We start from the raw sequence: 19,123 nt of genomic DNA, 5'->3' as shown, positions 1-19,123 counted from the left end.
TATTTATAGCAATTCCGCCCCCCCCCAGTAGTGATGTATGGAAGTGAGAGCTGGACCATTAAGAAGGCTGATCCCCGAAGAACTGATGCTTTTGAATTATGGTGCTGGAGGAGACTCTTGAGAGTAACATGGACTGCAAGAAGATCAAACCTATCCATTCTGAAGGAAGTCAGTCCTGAGTGCTCACTGGAAGGACAGATCCTGAAGCTGAGGCTCCAATACTTTGGCCACCTCATGAGAAGAGAAGACTCCATGGAAAAGACCCTGATGTTGAGAATGATGGAGGGCACAAGGAGAAGGGGACGACAGAGGACGAGATGGTTGGATAGTGTTCTCGAAGCTACGAACATGAGTTTGACCAAACTGCGGGAGGCAGTGGAAGACAGGAGTGCCTGGCGTGCTCTGGTCCATGGGGTCACGAAGAGTCAGACACGACTAAACAACAACAACATAGCAATTTATTCAATGTCACTCTATACCAGGCATCCCCAAACTTGGCCCTCCAGATGATTTTGGCCTGCAACTCCCATCATCCCTAGCTAACACGACCAGTGGTCAGGGATGATGGGAATTGAAGTCCCAAAATATCTGAAAGGCTGAGATTGGGGATGCCTGCTCTATACTTTTACTATCTCTGCAGGTCCTCCCTTTCATGAATGCTTATTGGGCTAAAGCAGAAGCAGAAGGCGGGACTCCTAAATCACGTGCCTTTGACTCTTCTCATCTTTTATTGACTCTCAGCACTGTGATGCGATTGGGTGATCTGAAAAGAAGGGTGGGACCTGAGGAGAGAGGCAGGGAGGGAGGGGAATTCAACCTGTAGCAAAGAAGGAGGCGGTCCTTCTCCTTAGCAACGGGAATGTTGAGGCTGTCGCTAAGGAGGATGCCAAGTGATGCTTTGCAGAGAAGGGCGCGCATGGCGGAGGCTGGAGCTTTGCGGGTGCGGGGCAGTGGAGTCACCCTCAGGTGCTGGGAGAGGGACGGGCGAGTCTGGGAAGGCTATCTTTTATTTATTGTATGTTTTATTTATGTATTTAAATAAATTAATTGGAGAAATGGAGGTGGGTAAGTTTTGTTTTCTTATGTATATTTACTGCATTTACCCCCAAAATGGCTCTCAGGATGTATTACAAATCAGCTCCTGGGTCTGTTTTTGACCCTCAGTCTTAAAAAGTCATGACACATGAGGAAAATAGGAATAGGAGGGTAGAGGGGAAAGCAGACTCAAACACATGCCCTTACAGTTCTCAAAATTACAAGCAAAGACACCCCCCCTTTTTTAAAAAAAAAATGGGACTTGGTTTAGGAAGGAGGGATACATTATCCCAATTTGAGGCTTTAAATCTAAGGGGAAATTGTGGGAATTGATCTCTCAGTTCCATTCTTTCAGTTCCGATTTGAGAGTGGAATCCCGTGTACGTCATCTACTTAGAAGTAAATCCCAGTTGCCGCCAACTAAGTCCTACACAGGGTAGACACACTGAAATTAATAGACCAAAATGAGCCATTTCCTTTAATTTCACTGGGTCTACTCTGAGTAGAACTAACACTGGCTGCAACCTACAGAGTACACCAAGGCTTGTGATGCAGTCCTATGTATGTCTGCTCAGAATTTAAATTAGGATGGTCTAAATACAGATATCCAGGGCCAGATTTAAGGTGCTTATGTTGTCATTTAAAGCTCTAAATGAACTAGGTCCAAGGTAATGAAATACCATATCCTCCTGCCACTGTGTTAAAGATCTGTGGGTAAACCCTTTTAGTAGTCCATTGGCTGGGGATACATGGGCTGGCTTTTTCAGTTGTACCCCATGGAGACGGGGCAAGTATGTGAAGCACTATAAAAACTAATACAAATAGTAGTTTCTTTACGGTGACAAGAGAATGACAGGAAATGTTGGTGAACTTTGTTGGTGAACAGTGTTTGTTTTTTCTTTTAAAGGGAGGTGCCAAAAGTGTGCCTTAGCAACAGCCAAAGAACCAACACTACACAGAACTTTAGCTTCTCAAGCCTAGGGAGATACCAGGCTCCTGATAAGCAGGGAAGATCATCGCCAGTTGAAGGAGAAAATGGTAAGAAGACTGGACTAGGAACCAGGTTCAAATCCCTCACTCAGCCATGAAGGGCATTGGATGAGCATGAGCTAGTCATCATCTCTTAACCTAACCTACCTCACAGAGCTGTGCTGAGGTGGGGGTCCCTCTCCTGCCAGCCTGCTTTGTAAAAGTCAAGGGGGTGGGGTTTATTCTTCTAGCCTGACAGGAGAGAAGGCCATTGCTCATTGGAAGAGCATCTGCCTTGCATGCAGAAAGTCCCAGGTTCAGTTCCCAGTGGCATCTGCTGGTAGGTCTGGGGGAGAGAGCCCTGGAAAGCTGCTGTTAGTCTATAGACAATAGTAAGTTAGATGAACACAGTTCTTTGCCAATGAAAATTCACTGTCTTCCTTTAACTGTTTTTGGGTCATCATCCCTCAGGGTTTTCCCTGCTAAAGTCCCTCCCCGCCTTGCTTCCACAAGTACCTCGGATTGAAAATGCTTCAGGTTACATACGCTTCAGGTTACAGACTCTGCTAACCCAGAAATAGTGCTTCAGGTTAAGAACTTTGCTTCCGGATGAGAACAGAAATTGTGCTCCAGTGCGGCAGCAGCAGGAGGCCCCATTAGCTAAAGTGGTGCTTCAGGTTAAGGACAGTTTCAGGTTAAGAACGGACCTCCGGAACAAATTAAGTACTTAACCCGAGGTACCACTGTACTGGGGTTCCCTCAAGCTTGCTGATCTCTCTTGTGCATTGATTATTTTGTTTGGGGCTACGTTAGAGTTCACACTCACTTTTTAATATATTTACTGTACTGTATTTTTAAATATTTTTATTAAATTCTTAACAATACATCATATATCAAAAATAGGAGCTGGAAAAAACTTATTTTGGAATTCCCTAGTAGTAACATACACCATATTTGTTGTTAAGCCAGTGTAGCTTACAAAATAAATAAAAAGGAATATGAGAAACTAATCAAACTAATAATATTATATACTAAATCACGATACACATAGAAAATGAAACCAAACCAAACCATAGTGTAAAATTTTAAAATAAAAAAAAATGCTTTGAGATGGATTGAAGTAACAAAAATAATGAAACCTTAATTCAGAATATTTACATAACTATAGCACCACCTAGCGGTATAAGAGATGTTATTTTTTCCATAGGTGAGCCTAGCTCACAAAAGAAGCAGAAGTTAGGAATGTTATGTCAACCACACAATATGAAGAGCTGATGCCAGAAGATTACCATGTTCGACTACAGTCATAAAATCTATAAAGTTAACCCAGATTGCAGTGATTTTTTTTATTTGTCCTCATGCAAGTCTTGAATTATTTGTCAATTTTTGTAATAGTGCAATCTGCCATACCTCTTTAAACCAATTTGTAACCTGCTCACCTCTGATGTAATGATGCAACAAAACATCTATGAAATTAACATGTAGTCTCACACATATTCCTTTACAAGCAAAACTGTGATCAAAAATTATTTCCCCTCTCATATTGTTGAATAAAAATGGCTAAATTAACTACAAACCTTAGTTAATGAATGCCAGTTAACCACAGTTAGTAAAGCATAGTTAAGCCATTGGGTTTGGACAATAATTTTTAACTGTGGTTAACTAAACCATGTTTTATAAACCATGGCTTAGGTGTTATGCAAACCAGGTGTTTGGGGGCAGTGTCAGGTTTGCTCTGCTGACCGTTTCTTGGTTGTTGCTTCTTCTAAATAAATGTTTTTTCCTTCCACCTAGGCAGTTACTCATCTCACCGCAAGGGGGAGATCCCCAGCATTGACAACTTGGAAGAAAGCTTGCGGAAGCTTCAGCTCCAAGTGGATAGCTTGGCTTCCAGTCTCCGCTCACACGGCCAAAAAGCTGCTCCCTGCAAAAAGCATTTTGGATGAAGGAAATCTCAGTGGGTGGGAGATCCAACATGGCGGCGAAGGTAGTTTCCGGGTAATTTCGCTTACCCTTATCAAAGTTTTAAGTGGTTTTAAGCGGTTTTTATCCTCCCTTGTTTTTATCCGTGAGTTTTAATGATCTGCTGGCTGTGCTGGCTGTCTTTTAGTATCTTTTAGTATCCCGCTACTTGTTTTATCTTTGTTTTCTTTTTATCTGGGTTGCTCTGACGCCCAGACTTGCTGCCACGGCTGCCGCCGCCTCCCTAACTGGGAGAGATAAGTGAAAGGTTCTCCTGGGCATAAATCCTCTGCCCTGTCGACCAGCTCTTTCCTTTAGCTTTTAGTTTATTGCATACTACGAAGTGAATTTTGCCCGACTGCTGGAACCGAGCTTTCTCGAAAACCCTAGGAACAAGGAAGAGGGGAAGGAAGAGGCTTGAACTGACTGCCTTACTGTGAGTAATTTTATGGCACCACTCTCCTGGAAGTGGTAGTATTCTTGTGAGGAAGACTAAAGGATTTAAGGAGCTCCCCAGCACAGTGCCCACGACAGTTCTCCTGCAAAATTGATTTATGGGTCATGGAAAACGTCCAAGAGACTCTGACGAGGCATTATCCTCTCCGAGGCCTAAGCAATTAAGAAAGGGCTCACCTAAAGGAGGGAGAGGCCCCGAGGAATGTACCTACTCAATAGCAACTCAAAATCGTTTCGATCCTCTAACTGTACTTCAAACAACATCAGAAGATGAGGCCCCTGAGACGTTACAAATTGGAAACGCTAATGGTAACACAAATGGGGATGGTCCCTATCCGAAGGAGGAGTTGGTAGCTGAATCGGACTGCACAGGATGCGAGCAACTCCATCTAATAATTAGAACTCTAAACTGTATATTTAAGAGAATTGACGGCCTATCCCTTCAGCTGCATAGCCTTCAGCAAAAACTGGATGACCTGCCGGCACAGACAGCCCAAGATGGGGCAGTAGATGTTCCATTGCGCCGGCAGAAAGCTCCACCAAACACTGATCGTATGAAGAACTGCAAATACAATCTCAACCCTGCACTGAATCGCCAATCCCTGATTCTACATCCAAGGAAGATTTCCTTAACCTTCCGGGAAAGGGACCTAAGTTGGACAACGCTACATGGGACTAAAGAGCACCTCAGATGGCTTCTAAAACTCGAGGCATCACAAATAGATCTTTGTGCTGTGCTTCCCTTAGTCCGCCAGAACAGATATCAGAGAATGATGCTGGCTTTCCACTCTGCAAAAATCCCCTCTCTTATTATTAAGCAAAAAGTTTTTTTGAATAATCTTGGTATTTTTCCAACGAGAGTTTTCATGGATTCCAAAATTAGACCCCTCCTATCAGAGGGATTAACCAAGGAGACGGTACAACCCTCCCGCCCTGAACCACAAAAGAGGGCTGAGCTGTACACCCCATGTCTGGGCCAGTCTCATGGTACCCCCACTCCTACAACTAAACACTACGAGTGTGCCGGTAACTCTTTGACACCCCAGGAGGAAAGAGAGCTTATCGCCTCCTTTGGAGAGTTACCAGCGATGGAGCAACAAGAAATTATAAATAGACTGGATTTACTTAAACTTCAGCTCCTAAGGATCGCCTGCAACGGAGTTCCTACGAATGATACCCACTCTAATTTAGCAGTGCCATGCCCAATGGAGGTGGAAACAACAATTCCCCAATACCCAGCATATAAGGTGCCTTCTGCAGTGGATGGGAAGGTCCCACTGCTGGAGGCAGACTCTTCTCCTCCCCTTCACGCTGGTAACTCATCCCTGCTTTTAATAGACTTATCTGTTCCCTCCGTGAATAACCAATCCAAGAATGGAACTCAGGATAACACCCCCCTGGATAAATTGTTGTCCCTTCACCCCTCCATGCCGGACTTGGAATCAACATACATCGAAGACCATCCACGTCCTGAGACGGCAGTGGCCACCTCAGGCCAGGCTTCTGCACCAAAAATCCAACAATCGTGTGAGGAAGACACCACAATGCCGAGAGTCACCACAGAGTGGACTGAAGACCCAGCAGGACATATAAACCAAATGATCACAAGTGGATTGGTTAGATCCCCAAAGAGGACGGACCCAGTGGACTTGGCAGGAGCCTCTTCAGGGCCTAGTTGGGCCCGACAGCTAAAAACGTCAAATATTATCTCTATTCACAATAGCTCAAGAGGCACACCTGCGCCAAAAGGAGAGAAGTCATCTACCATTAGTCAAAGGAAAATTACTGACTTCTTTAAATTTGACAACCCACCAAGATCAGCGTTCCCCCCTTCTCCATTGTGACTACCCAAACCTCAGTCAAATCTTCCCCCGTTCTCCCTTCTAAGCTGGAATATAGCAGGTTGGAAGGGAAAAAAATCTGACCCGGACTTTGTAAAACTAATAAACTCACACCAAGTAATTCTCTTGCAGGAAACATGGGAAGAGGGGAGAGTAGATATTAATGGTTTTGATGTTACATCATTACCGGCATGCCCGTCTACTAAAGGAGGCCGGCCTAGTGGAGGATTAGTTATAGCAATTTCCTTGAAAATACAGGCAAAACTCACGCTTGTAAACGCTTCCACCTTTGCAATTACAGCCCTGGTTACGGGGAAAAACTTTGAACTTGTTATAACAAATGTTTATCTTCCTCCTGGAGGCAACATTGCAGATTTATACAATAAATGGGGAATCTTGGAGGAACATCTTACTCTTTGTCACTCCAAATACCCCAATATACCCAATGTTATAGCAGGGGATTTCAATGCTCGCATTGCAACCAACTGGGAGTCTTTAATCAAAGCCAAATGGTGGATAAGCCCAGAATTCATTAATGACCTCTCCCTCCATAATCAAAGACTTTCCAAAGACAAAAGGGTAAATGAAGCAGGAACCCTTCTTTACCAATTGGTACTACGTCTAAACCTAGTGATTCTAAACGGGAATTGCCCGCCTGACGTACCGGGTGAGTTTACACACATAAGCTCCTCTGCAAACAGTGTCCTGGATTATATGTTAGTATCTCATGATATATTCCCCAAATTTTCCCATTTTAAAGTTGAAAATATTCAATTGAGCGACCACCTACCGTTGGTCGCCATAATGACTATAGACTGGACCCCAGATGGAGACAGACACCCAACACATCTGATTACGAACTCAGTATTGCAAATCAAAAGTGTCAAATGGTCCGAACTACAGGCCCAAAAATACTCAGCATATTTTCAACAAGGACTAAAACAAGCATATTCAGGCTTAATCGAGGATTATGATGATTATGACCAAACTCTAAGACTATTCTCGAATTTGTCGGAAGATCTAAGGTCTTTTTTCTCTGTCCCGACGCATAAAATAAACCGAACACAAAGGAAGATAGGTGCATTGTGGTTTAACAGTGCTTGTAAACAGGCTAGACAACTTCTTGGTAACATCTACAAAGAGTATAAAGCCTCCGGGGCAACGGTCTTGCCAAAAGAATATTTCCAAGCAAAATCGGCCTACAAGCAAATTCAAAAGGAAGCCAGACAGGAATGGCAAGCGAATCAATGGCGGGCAATCATAGAAGCCTCATCATCACGGAACTCCAGACAATTTTGGCTCCTTGTAAATAAAAGAACTAAAAAATACCCTTTGACTATTATTCCTGCCCCGGTTTGGGAATCTTACTTAAAAAATTACTTTGCCACAACTGACTGTATTGCTAACACAAGAGATGAATTCCAAGATCAGCTTCCCCTCTGGCCCCCCACCGATCCGGAAGACATCCATGATCTGATCGTTAAACTCAAAACAGGGAAAGCACCTGGGCCAGACCTGATCCCGGCAGAAGCTATAAAATACCACGCGGACTGGTGGGCCAAAGTCCTGGCGACCATCTTCGATGCCGTTAACAACTCTGGAATGATCCCGGAAGTATGGAAGGACGCTGTTATCGTTCCAATCCACAAAAAGGGCTCACCAGATGACCCGGGGAATTACAGAAATATCAGTCTGCTCTCAATAGTGGGGAAACTATATGCCCGCTTCCTGCTGAGCAGACTTATCCAGTGGTCCGAAGAGAAAAAATTAATTGGGCCCGAACAAGCTGGATTCCGCCCAAAACAGTCAACAATTAATCATATTCTAATTTTACAGCATCTTGCCTGGAAATATTCCACCCCAAAGGGTGGCCAACTCTGTGTGGCATTCATTGACCTAAGGGCAGCATTCGATAGTATCCCCAGGAACATCCTCTGGGAAAAACTCACCCGCTGGGGCATCAACAGAAGGCTTCTCTGGCTAATAATCAAACTCCATGAGAACTCAGCGGCTAGAGTGAGATTCACCCCGGAGGGTGATCTCACCAATTCAATTCCCATTAACAGAGGTGTCCGACAGGGTTGTATATTGGCTCCATTCCTGTTCAATTTGTTCATAAGCGACATGAGGACTCCCCTAATAGAGGCTCAAGAAAGGATTCATGCACCCCGCCTAGCACTTTATCGCTGCCCCTTGTTACTATATGCGGATGACGCAGTCATCCTTTCCTTTTCTAGAGTAGGTCTCAGGAGGGCCTTGAAAATTTTTGGATCATATTGTAACGCAAATTCCCTTACAATTAATTATGGGAAATCTAAGATACTAGTTTTCTCAAAGAGCCGGAAACTCCATAATTGGAAAATTGATGGGAGAGCCATCGAACAAGTCTATAAATTCCAATATTTGGGAGTTTGGTTACAACATAACCTTAGATGGAAGGCCCATGTAGCCTATGTTACAAATAGAGCCAAAGCTATCTCCTTGGCGATCTTGAGATTCTTCTTCACCGATGGGGCCCTTCATATCCCATCGGCGTTGAAAGTCTTCAAGGCTAAGGTGATTCCGACAATTGCTTATGCCATCTCAATTTGGGGGACTTTTGTCAATCTATCTCACCTAGAGGTTATTCAAAATCAGTTTTTAAGAGGGATATTGAAACTGCCCAACTGTGTAAGTAATACAGCGTTACGCATGGAACTTAACACTGTATCCCTGGAAAACGCTCTGTGGAAGCACATACTTTGTCATTGGTTATCTCTATGGCACAATCTCCCAAACTTGTACTTGATACAATGTATGTGGAGAGATGATTTCCAGAGCCCATGGGTAAAAAAATTACAGCTGAAAATTACAGCATTGGGAATCTCCCCATCCAAATTACTAGAGCAGGACATAGTTCCAGCTAAAAGAACAGTAACCTGTAAACTAGAGGAGATGGACTTGCAGCAGAAAATGGTCTTGGGCAACGGTACCTGCTCACCTCTAAACCTTGGTTTATTACCCCTCTTAAGGCTCCCAAACTATTTGAATTCCTTAACTTCTTCGGCTCATAGATATGCCTTTGTAAAGGCAAGATTCAACACCTTCCCATCAAACGTGCTGAGAAATAGATTCTCCAATGGACAGATATCGCTCTTATGTGATTGTAATTGTGGGGCACCGGAATCGTTGCATCACATAATTCTTGATTGTGCTTTTCACTTATCGGCCAGGAGCAAGTTTCTTGCTCAATATCTTAAGGGAATTGCCGATGATACAACTGAAGCCAAACTGAGATATCTATTAAATGATGATGACCCCCTAAGATCACTCATGGTTGCCAGATTCTTGATCAGCGTCCTATCCCTAAAGAAGAGAAACGGACTCTTGTGTGGCTCGGATAATCCCTTTAAACCATGATCTATGTTTTAGGATGTAATTAGGTATTATCACCATTGATGTCTTCTATTAATTTATGAGCAGTGGGCGATGTTTATGTTACAAATTTTGTAATGTATGATGTTGGTCTTTTGTTTTTGTTTTTCTTTGGTTCTTGTCAGTTTTTTGTAAGTTTTGGAGGTTTTAAATTTGGAGGTTCAAGTACATTATGGTGGTATGGGAAACTGTCGTGTGATGGGCCAATGGCCGTAATAAAGATCAATCCAATCCAATCTCCGCTCACACCCAAATCACGAACGCACCGTTGACCTGCACCCTGCAGCTGACTCGGGTCCTTTCAGTTCCAGGTGGCCAGCGGCTCCTGCTGGGAGCTATATGGAGTCAGGTGTTGGAGGCCCAGCCAAGACCCCGGTGGAGACGGAGTGGTTCCTGAAGCCAAAACACTTGCTCAAATCCTTAGGAGAGTATTCAGCCCTGACGAGCCTGGGCCTTCCAACCTTTACCACGTCCCCAGTGAACCGGCTGGCAGGGCTGCTGGGGAGCGAGATTGCAAGTCAAAACTCTTTGCACCCCTCGGCGGATTTCGCTTTCCCTCTGAAACTCGGAGCCCCTCATGTGATCGGCGTCAAGTCTTTGTTGCCTCCGAAGACCCCAGTCAGAGCATCCTTGCTGAAAAGGACCTCTTCGTCCCTCGACAGAGGCCGTTCGCTCAGTCTCGGTTCTTCTGGGACCAACCGTGAGCCTGCCAACAAACGCACCCGCTGGCTCCGATCTCGATCTCAGTCTCCAAAGCCCGTCTGGAGACCCAACTCGGCCAAGGCGAATGCCTGTGCGCAGCCCCCACCTCAGCTTGGCAAGTCCAGGGAAAATGGTAGCCAAAACGGGTCAAGTAGGCGTTCACGGTCGAGGATATACAGGCCAGGGACATTAGCCTCCAGATCCTGGATTCCCAGCAAGGCAATCGAGAGGGGAGCTCGGAGCAATCCTTGGACTCCTTACAGCTTGCCGTCTGCTGCCATTTCCTCACCCACAGCCCAGGAGCTCAATGAACAGTAAGTGGAAACATTTGCCATGATGCCCAGTCGGCTTTAGCCCTCAACAGTTCTCCATTCTGCTCTTGTGACAGTCTAGATTATGATGCCCTAAAGGAAGGATGAGGAATCGTGGTCATCCAGGTATTGCTGGACTACAATTCCCATCATCCCTTACTGTTGCCTCTCCTGGCTGATGGTAGCAGCAGTCAGCATCTGCAGTCAACCTGCCTTAGGACCTCAATACCTTAAGGACTGCCTCTCTGCATACAAACTGAGCCGGACTCTGTGCTTGTCATCTGAGGCCCATCTCTATGTCCCCCCTCCCTGAGAGGTTCAGAGGGTGAATTATCTAGCTGTATAACCAGGGCTGGGGAACCTTTTTCAGTTTGAGGGCTGCATTCCCTTCTGGGCAAGTTTCTGGGGGCCACATGGCAGTTCTAGGTGGGGCCAGAGGCAAAAGTGGGTGGAGCAATGTATGCCAATGTTACCTTCATACTGCAGGCTGATTTCTAAACACACACACTATTCCAGGCATGGCCAAACTGGGCCCTCCAGATATTTTTGGGACTACAGTTCCCATCATCCCTGACCACTGGTCCTGTTAGCTAGGGATGATGGGAGTTGTAGTCCCAAAACATCTGGAGGGCCAAGTTTGGCCATGCCTACATTCTCTATCCATATAAACAAGAGGCATTATCAGAGTTCATGGACACATTCCAGCCAGGCAAAAACACGTGGAGTGTGAAGCAAGGCCAGTGATAGTCCCAAGGGCCAAAGAGAGAGATGCCTAGAGAGCCAGGAAAGGAAAGGAAAGTCCCCTGGGGAATTCCTTGATCTGTGAAATACTCCCCTCTCTTCAACCCTCTGGAGAGCATAGCAAATAGGTTGTCAGGCCTGAAAACATTTGACTAACCCCCAGCAGCCCATATCCTCCCAACATTTCTCCAAGGAAAATAGGGACATCCTAAAGAAAAGTGGGACATTCCAGGAAACCGAGACGGCTTCTCTAAATCAGGGATGTCCCTGGAAAATAGGGACACTTGGAGGGTCTGGCAACCCCAAGGAAAAACCCCTAGCTTGCATTAGTCATTTATCACCCACAAGAAACAAACAATTCACCCAGCAAAATATCCCCGCCTTACTTTAGGAGATGGCTTTGAAAGCAGGCTTGAAAAGAGTCACTCGCCTGGCAAATCTGCGCCAAATGCTTTCAAGGCTGCTTGGAGGCCTTGCAGAAACCGCAACAAGGCCTCGTTGGCTCCACAGGTTCCTGCAGACTCTTGCTGAAGGTGATGTCGGCAGAGCCCTGGTTGAGATGTCTCCGTACCAGCGAGAGCTGGCTCGCCTCCGGCTCGAGAGTCTGCGTATGGAAGAGGCGTGGTTGTTAGAGCAGAAGAGGCAGCAGGAATTGGAACGGACCCGGGGTCCCAAGCCTAAATGGTAAGTGGTGGTTGTCAAGCTGTGGGGTGCGGCTGTGGGGGAGTGGTAAGGTGTGGCGGAGTCTAAAAGCAAGGGAATCTGGCAGGTAGATCACTAGGCAGCAGAGGGAGCTATTGGTTTGCTCTCTGCTGCAATTGCTGTGGAAGACAGTTTTATTGCGGCTTCCCGTTTTGCAGGAAAGCCACTTGGAGCTATAAAGATTCTAACTGGTTCCTCATTTCAGAACAACTTATTTCTTGGGTACGGACTGAGGTTCATTGTTATAGCTCCCATACAGGTTGCAATGTATTTGTTTTGGTCACTACAGTATGCATTTGGACACCACTTAAGATATTGTAACCAAAATTGTGCATGATGGTTCCTGAGACCATCTATCCCTGGATTTCATCTATCCTGGATACAATTGGGTGCCATTTTGAATTAAGATGGCGGACTGTACTTTTCAAAACTCCACTGATTCACCTATTTTAACCACTGTTTTCAGAACTGCACTGATTCTTTGGTTTCTTAAAATTCCTAGGCGATGGCTGGCGTAAGTCACATAGAGACTAGCAGTATCTAAGTCAGGTTTTGCCTTTGATGAATTGTAAGGCCACCCAAGAGGCAGGCAGAGAAATCTGGGGGAGATTTTGGAGTCATGAGCCACCATTTCCCATGTCCAGTTTATGCTATCCTTATTTACTTTTGTAGCTAATTGCCCCTGTTCTTTCTCTTGCCTGAATTAGAGAGATTAGATGTGTATGATGATGGAGTGAGAATATAAGCATAGATTTATTTATTTTTTAAGAACCCAGGAAACGTGTAGCCAGAGCCTCTGCAATCCCTTTCATTTTTTCTCTTTCTGTGGTGGACAATGGGTGCTCCTCCCACTTGCTTCACAGGCGGGGCTACGCAAACGAGGAGCATTTCTCATTTCTGGTCCTCCCTACATCAAAGCAAGGGACGCAGGTGGCGCTGTGGGTTAAGCCACAGAGCCTAGGACTTGCTGATCAGAAGGTCGGCGGTTTGAATCCCCACGACGGGGTGAACTCCCATTGCTCAGTCCCTGCTCCTGCCAACACAGCAGTTCGAAAGCATGTCAAAGTGCAAGTAAATAAATAGGTACCACTCCGACGGGAAGTTAAATGGCATTTCCGTGTGCTGCTCTGGTTCGCCAGAAACGGTTTAGTCATGATGGCCACATGACCCGGAAGCTGTACGCCGGCTCCCTCAGCCAATAAAGCGAGATGAGCACTGCCACCCCAGAGTCGGCCATGACTGGACCTAATGGTCAGGGGTCCCTTTACCTTTACCTTTACATCAAAGCACCAGGCCTTTCCTGGAACTTCAGTTCTTTGGGTTTATTGTTCCAACTGTTGTGGCTTGGACTTGTGTGGCTTACTTTGACACCCGACGGGTATAATGATCTGGGCTGCCTTTCCATGCCTCTCACCTGCATGGTTGCCTCCCTGACCATCAGCCAGACCATCAGACTTTGCATGAATTAACCTCAGGAAACCCCAATTTGTGATCAGACTAAGTGACTCAATTCTCTATCCCCCCCCCTTCTCAAGGTACGAGATGCGGAACTCTCAGTTCCACTACGAAGCCCGCAAGAATAACGAACTGTTGAGAAACAGCCAGGATGTACAGTCCGTCTATGACTACAGGCACGAGCTGGCAGCAGCCTCCAAAGAGTTCCATCAGCAGCCCTGCTCCACCCACCTGGAATCCCATGGATAAAGATCAGTCTTCATAAACCTGCATTGTTGGGTGAGGATCTTGATTCTGTCTTCCTTGTCGCTGGTGGAGGTCCAACGGAGAGTGGGCAAGTCAACCTTCCCCAAACTGGTGCCCTCCAGGTGCCTTGGACCAATGAGGTGTCTTCCAGAAGTTGAGGACTACAACTCCCATCATCCCCAGACAACATAGTTCACGGTTAGGGAGTGTGATGGTTATAGGGGTTGCTCGTGTGTAAGTTGCTGCCACTCCTAGCTAGGTTGCCTGGTTAAACCTTTTCTGTCTGGACAGCCCTTCACTTCGTGGCAGTTCAGTCGCTAGCAGAATCCGTCAGTGGGCGTTTCTTGAACCTCTTCCAGCAAGTTCCTGGAGGGCACCAGAAGTTCTTTGACGCCAAGTCTACATCTACTTTCCCTGCGCGGAAGTCTTCTGCGCAGGGTGGGTGTGGGCAGCGGAGGACCTGTGCTCTCCCCGCTGGTCTCCGGCGAGGAGTCCTGGAGCCCCCTTGCCGATTCCCCCATCTGCCCCCCTTTATCCCTGGTGTTACGCTGATTTCCTTCCCCAGCCGATGAGCTGCCTCTCTCCCTGCTGGGCCCTTCTCCAGCATCACTTTGGAGCCTTGCCTCCGCCTCTAGCTCCGATGGCAGTTCCCTGACAGGGAGGATGGGCGTTGCAGCAGGGGACTGTGTTGAATGGTGCAGTTATGGACTATAATTCCCATCACCCCTGACCATTGGCCATGCTGGCTGGTGGGAGTCCAAAATATTTAGAGGGCCACCAATTGGGATAGGCAAACAAAGTTAATCTTTGGGGGAACCAGCCAATGCCTTGACCTGACCTCAGCCAACCACACCCACCTTGGTGGCATGACCAATTTTTGATTAAAAACAGCAGGTTGAGGTCAAGCACAAATGATTTTGGATTGCGCAAAGCTACATTTTTGTGCAGCAAAGCGGTTAGTATTTACGTAGCCTTGGTTATGAGGGTGATACCAGGAGAGTTACACTCTGCATCAACTCTGCATCGACAGGCCAGACCCATCGGGCCTCCCCTCCCCTGTCACTTGGAGGCAGCTACTCCATCAGGCTGCCTCCGTGGGAGAGATAGGAAGCAGAAGGCTCATTTCATCAGCTTTGATGGAGCTCCTTCTACACCAGGCACCTCCTGCCCCTGAACTGTACAGACTGGTCAGTATGGGAACAACTTGACTACTGCTGGATAGCTCAGTTGGTTGGAGCATGGTGCTGAGAACACCAAGGTCACAGGTTTGATCCTCACAAGGGACAGCTGCATTTCTGTGGATTGGACTAGATCATGGGTAGGTAAACTAAGGCCTGGGGGCTGGATGCAGCCCAATCGCCTTCTAAATCCGGCCCGCGGACTGTCCGGGAATCAGCGTGTTTTTACATGAGTAGAATGTGTGCTTCTATTTAAAATGCATCTCTGTGTTATTTGTGGGGCATAGGAATTTGTTCACCCCCCAAAAAAAAATATATTCCGGCCCCCCACAAGGTCTGAGGGACAGTGGACCGGCCCCCTGCTGAAAAAGTTTGCAAACCCCTGGGATAGATGATCCCCAGGGTCCCTTCCAACTCTACAATTCTATGAAAACTGCTCAGAAATGGTTGCTAGAGCTTTTCATTTTCATTTTCCTCCTCCCTTATTGTCCCTTTCCCCTTCTATGTTGCGGTGTATGTGTGTGTTTATTAAGCTTGTAAGCCTGCAGGTAAGGACTGCCTTGTTTTGACTGTATGTAATTGATCTGGGAGCCTTTTCGGCTGAAGTGCGGGGTACAGTTTCTCCAGATAAATAAACAAATGAGCAAGCCAGCCTTTAATGTGCCTTTTAAGATTCCCCCAAGGTGTCTTTGTAGCAGCACTGTGCAAGTCAATTATTTTCAGGGCTAACAGGTCAGCCGAGTTTCATCCAAAGTTGAGATTTCTGGTTGAATAATTGTGGTTGTTCCCTCTTCACCTCACAATTGTTGAGTTGAGAAGCCAGTCCTCCATTTCACTGGGATTTCACACGCATTGATTTCATCCTGAACCACTGGAAAGGCGACTTGGATGACGAACCTTCCAGCCCAAGAAAGTGCAAGCAAAATAATGACCTGAAATAGTCTGACCAGTTGTCTTATATTTTATACCCATTCCACTGAGAAGCCTGTGGAGGAGGATGTTCAGGAGAGAAACAGGTACCCACAACCCCTTACTAGGCAAGTAGCAACACCACAGAACAGGGGAATGGGCAAATCACTCATTAGATGAATGACTGAGCAGATAGGATAGCCCAGCTGTCCAGCCTCTCTGAAGAACAAGGCCAAAAACAGAAGCTTTATAGGACTATTGGAACTACTGCTCCTTCATATCACCTGATCCCTATTCAATATCTAAAAGAACAACTTCTGCAGACCCTCAGGTGCTGAGATGGGCAGAGTGGGCCCTCTTGGCAGTTCAGGGGTGTCCGTGGTCTAGGAAAGGGCCTTCTCAGTGGCAGCTCCTAACCTGTGGAACTCCCTCCCCATAGAACATTCATTATACATCTCCTGGCAAATGCTGAAGCTGCATGTGTTTACCCTGGCTTTTGTCACCTGAGGTGTATATTTTTAGGACCCACCTTAATTGTAAGTAAGTGATTGTAAGTTGTTTAAAGTGGTTTTTAATTTTGCGTTTTAATGCTGTAACCTGCCCCGGGACCTTAGACAAAGGATGGGTAATAAATACAGTCATACCTCATTTTACGTTTGCTTCATGTTATGTTTTTGCGGGTTGCGTCTCGCGGCGACCTGGAAGTACTGGAAAGGGTTACATCCAGGTTTTGCTGTTCACGCATGCGCAGTAGTGCTAAATCGTGCTTCGCGCATGCGCACAGACACCAAATCACGCCGCGCACCGGTGCAGAACAACTTCATGTTGCGGGCTTTTCATGTTGCAAACGGGCCTCCGGAACAGATCCCATGCACAACCAGAGGTACCACTGTACCCAAATCATAATCGTAATAATTTGGTACCTGCAATACTACCCTGTGGCCACCTGCAGTGGTGGCGCTAGAGTGCAGCAATTTATTCATCTGGGATTCTACTGTAATCTGGGCTGGCTCTGTTCCCTCTCCTTGCCCCTGTCTGCCACCATCCAAGAGCCCTGGATTAATCATTTTCATGGACCATGCTATTCCAAAATATATTTCCCCTAAAATACTGGATTTGAAAGCTAGGGGGGGAAACCCAGCAGGCACCTAGCTTAGGTCCCAATTGGAAATGCCTTCCAAATCAAACATGTCATCTGTTCTCTTGTTTAATTCACTGACTTCCAAAGGGATGCAATATAAGGAGACAGAGAGGCAATCTCTACCACATTAGCAAAACAACACATGGAAGAGTTGTGCAAAAGAGTGAAACGCTTTCCGGCTTACAAGAAAGAATAAGGAAGGGGACATTTTTGATGCAGGGAAAATCCAGGTCGTCCTCTCCAAAGAGCTCTTATGGAATACATGGTATGAGGGTTTACATCTGCCTTGGAGGCCTGACATCATCTTATCTGTCCCATGGCCAGAACGGAAATCAATCCCGATACTATCAGGCGTTTGCTGTTGCTGCTGCTTTCAGTCCGCAAATTGTATGAAACTGATTACATTTCCCCCATTTGCATTGTGTTTCCATTGCAATGAAATGAACAGAGCGGGATAAAGTAACGGCAATGTAACCTATGTAATAATTAATTACGCGAATTAGAGAAGTTGCGGGATTTTGGCACAGCAGACAGCGAGATGAATGATGTAGAGTTTGGAGGAAGGCCAACTGCAGCCGAAGGAAAACAGTGCTGCTTGCAATGAATACAGGGCAGAATGGAAAACGATGCCTTCTCCCATCCTTAATTAACTCTGGCATTAACTAGGTCCTAATGGAATCCATCTTTATCTTCCTCGCACCTCTACACTGCGTGCCTCCGACTGAATTGCAGCTGTATCAGTTAAGGAGCACATCATATAGCAAGTGTTGGCTTAAAGGGGAGGGGAGGGGTGTCCTGTGACATTCTTCCCCAGCTATAGCACATACTAAAACACAAATAAATAGAATACAGTAAGGAAAGAGGAATTCTGAGTCCCAGTCTTTTTTTTTGGCTCATCCCTGCAGCGGAATCTCATCTTCCAGGTGGAGCCCTTTTTCTGAACACCAAACTGGAGCTTGGGATCTTGTAGGCAAGATGGCTGCTGGGGGGAGGGAGCCAGAGTGCTTCAGGGGGGGCTTGAGCAGGCTTGGGAGGGCAACCACCTCGTACGGGTTCCTCCGGCCTTCCTCCTTGTCCAGTCTTTCCCTCTGCTCTGCAGAGGGGCTCCTCGAGTCTCTTAACACTCACGCTCTCTGTCTGTGCCTGTAGCTTCCCACTGCCGAAGCTGGAAACGGGATAAAGCGCAGGAGGTTAGTTCTGGCAGTCGATGAACATGCAAAACAGCTATTCGGCCTTTCGCCTGGGGCAAGCAAAAGAAACAGGCAGGCAATTAGGCCCAAAACTTTTTGTAAAATGAAAAAAGAAAGGTAGTTGTTTGGCTCTTCTGGCCTACAGGGGTAGGCAACCTGTAGCCCTCCAGATGTTAAGCTACAACTCCCATGGTCCCTGACATCTGTCATGCTGACAGGCGGAACTGTCACTGCCACGTAATACCTTTTCCACTTTTGTAAGAAAGCAATCTTTTAGTGTGGCAGCACCCACACCCTGGAACTCCCTGCTTATAGACGCCAAGCTGGCACATCCATTGTCCTCTTTTCAGTGACTGCCCAGAACGTTTTTGCTTAGACCAACCTATGCAGACTATGTAGAATACGGATGTACTCTTTAATCTGTTTTTAGTTCATTGCTGATTATATCTTTTGCTTTATGATTTTTAGGGCCTGTTTGGCAGTGGTGCCCTCCCTGTCGATGTCACAGAGATAAAGAACTACAGAACTTTTAGAAGACATCTGAAGGCAGCCCTGTACCAGGAGGTTTTTAATGCTTGACATGTTATTACATTTTATTATATATGCTGGAAACCTCCCAGTGTGGCTGGGGAAACCCAGCCAGATGGGAGGGGTTTAAATAATAAAACTATTATTATTACTTTACTGATATTTTTATTGTTTTGTTCTCTTTGTGAAACATGTACGTACATCTAGACCTCTGTATGTGTGTAACAAAGTATAGTAACAGATGCCAAACAAAATTAAGGAAATGGGGATCTCTAGAGCTAAGCACATAGGAGCAGATCTCCATACCAAAATCAAACCTAATATACTAATATCACAAAGTTTC

General features: G+C 46.1%; 2 protein-coding genes across 4 annotated transcripts in view; one reads left to right on the top strand and one right to left on the bottom strand.

Moving 5' to 3' along the window:
* The first annotated feature begins 764 nt into the window (after nucleotides 1-764).
* Nucleotides 765-18,942, top strand: LOC309376828 (uncharacterized protein). Of its 3 annotated transcripts, none has more exons than XM_081923694.1 (7): nucleotides 767-940; nucleotides 1,943-2,073; nucleotides 3,799-3,911; nucleotides 9,927-10,693; nucleotides 11,942-12,115; nucleotides 13,669-13,867; nucleotides 18,721-18,942. In XM_081923694.1, the coding sequence occupies exons 1-6, from the start codon at nucleotides 894-896 to the stop codon at nucleotides 13,835-13,837; spliced, it is 1,401 nt and encodes a 466-aa protein (XP_081779820.1). In that variant the 5' UTR covers nucleotides 767-893; the 3' UTR covers nucleotides 13,838-13,867; nucleotides 18,721-18,942. The 3 variants fall into 3 exon arrangements, with proteins under 3 accessions (XP_081779821.1, XP_081779820.1, XP_081779819.1); XM_081923693.1 differs by having other exon boundaries at nucleotides 819-966; XM_081923695.1 differs by lacking the exon at nucleotides 1,943-2,073 and having other exon boundaries at nucleotides 765-966.
* Nucleotides 17,113-19,123, bottom strand: part of VWA1 (von Willebrand factor A domain containing 1) — a 46,636-nt gene continuing 44,625 nt past the window's right edge. The window contains exon 6 of the mRNA XM_081923689.1: nucleotides 17,113-18,227. Coding sequence (XP_081779815.1) covers nucleotides 18,187-18,227 — 41 coding nt within the window. The 3' untranslated portion in view covers nucleotides 17,113-18,186. The remainder of the gene's footprint in view (nucleotides 18,228-19,123) is intronic.

Source organism: Podarcis melisellensis, assembly GCF_964234715.1.
Source record: "Podarcis melisellensis genome assembly, chromosome: 8".
NCBI lineage: Eukaryota > Metazoa > Chordata > Lepidosauria > Squamata > Lacertidae > Podarcis > Podarcis melisellensis.
The sequence above is the reverse complement of the archived record's forward strand: the minus strand, read 5'-3'. Positions and strand labels throughout refer to the sequence as shown.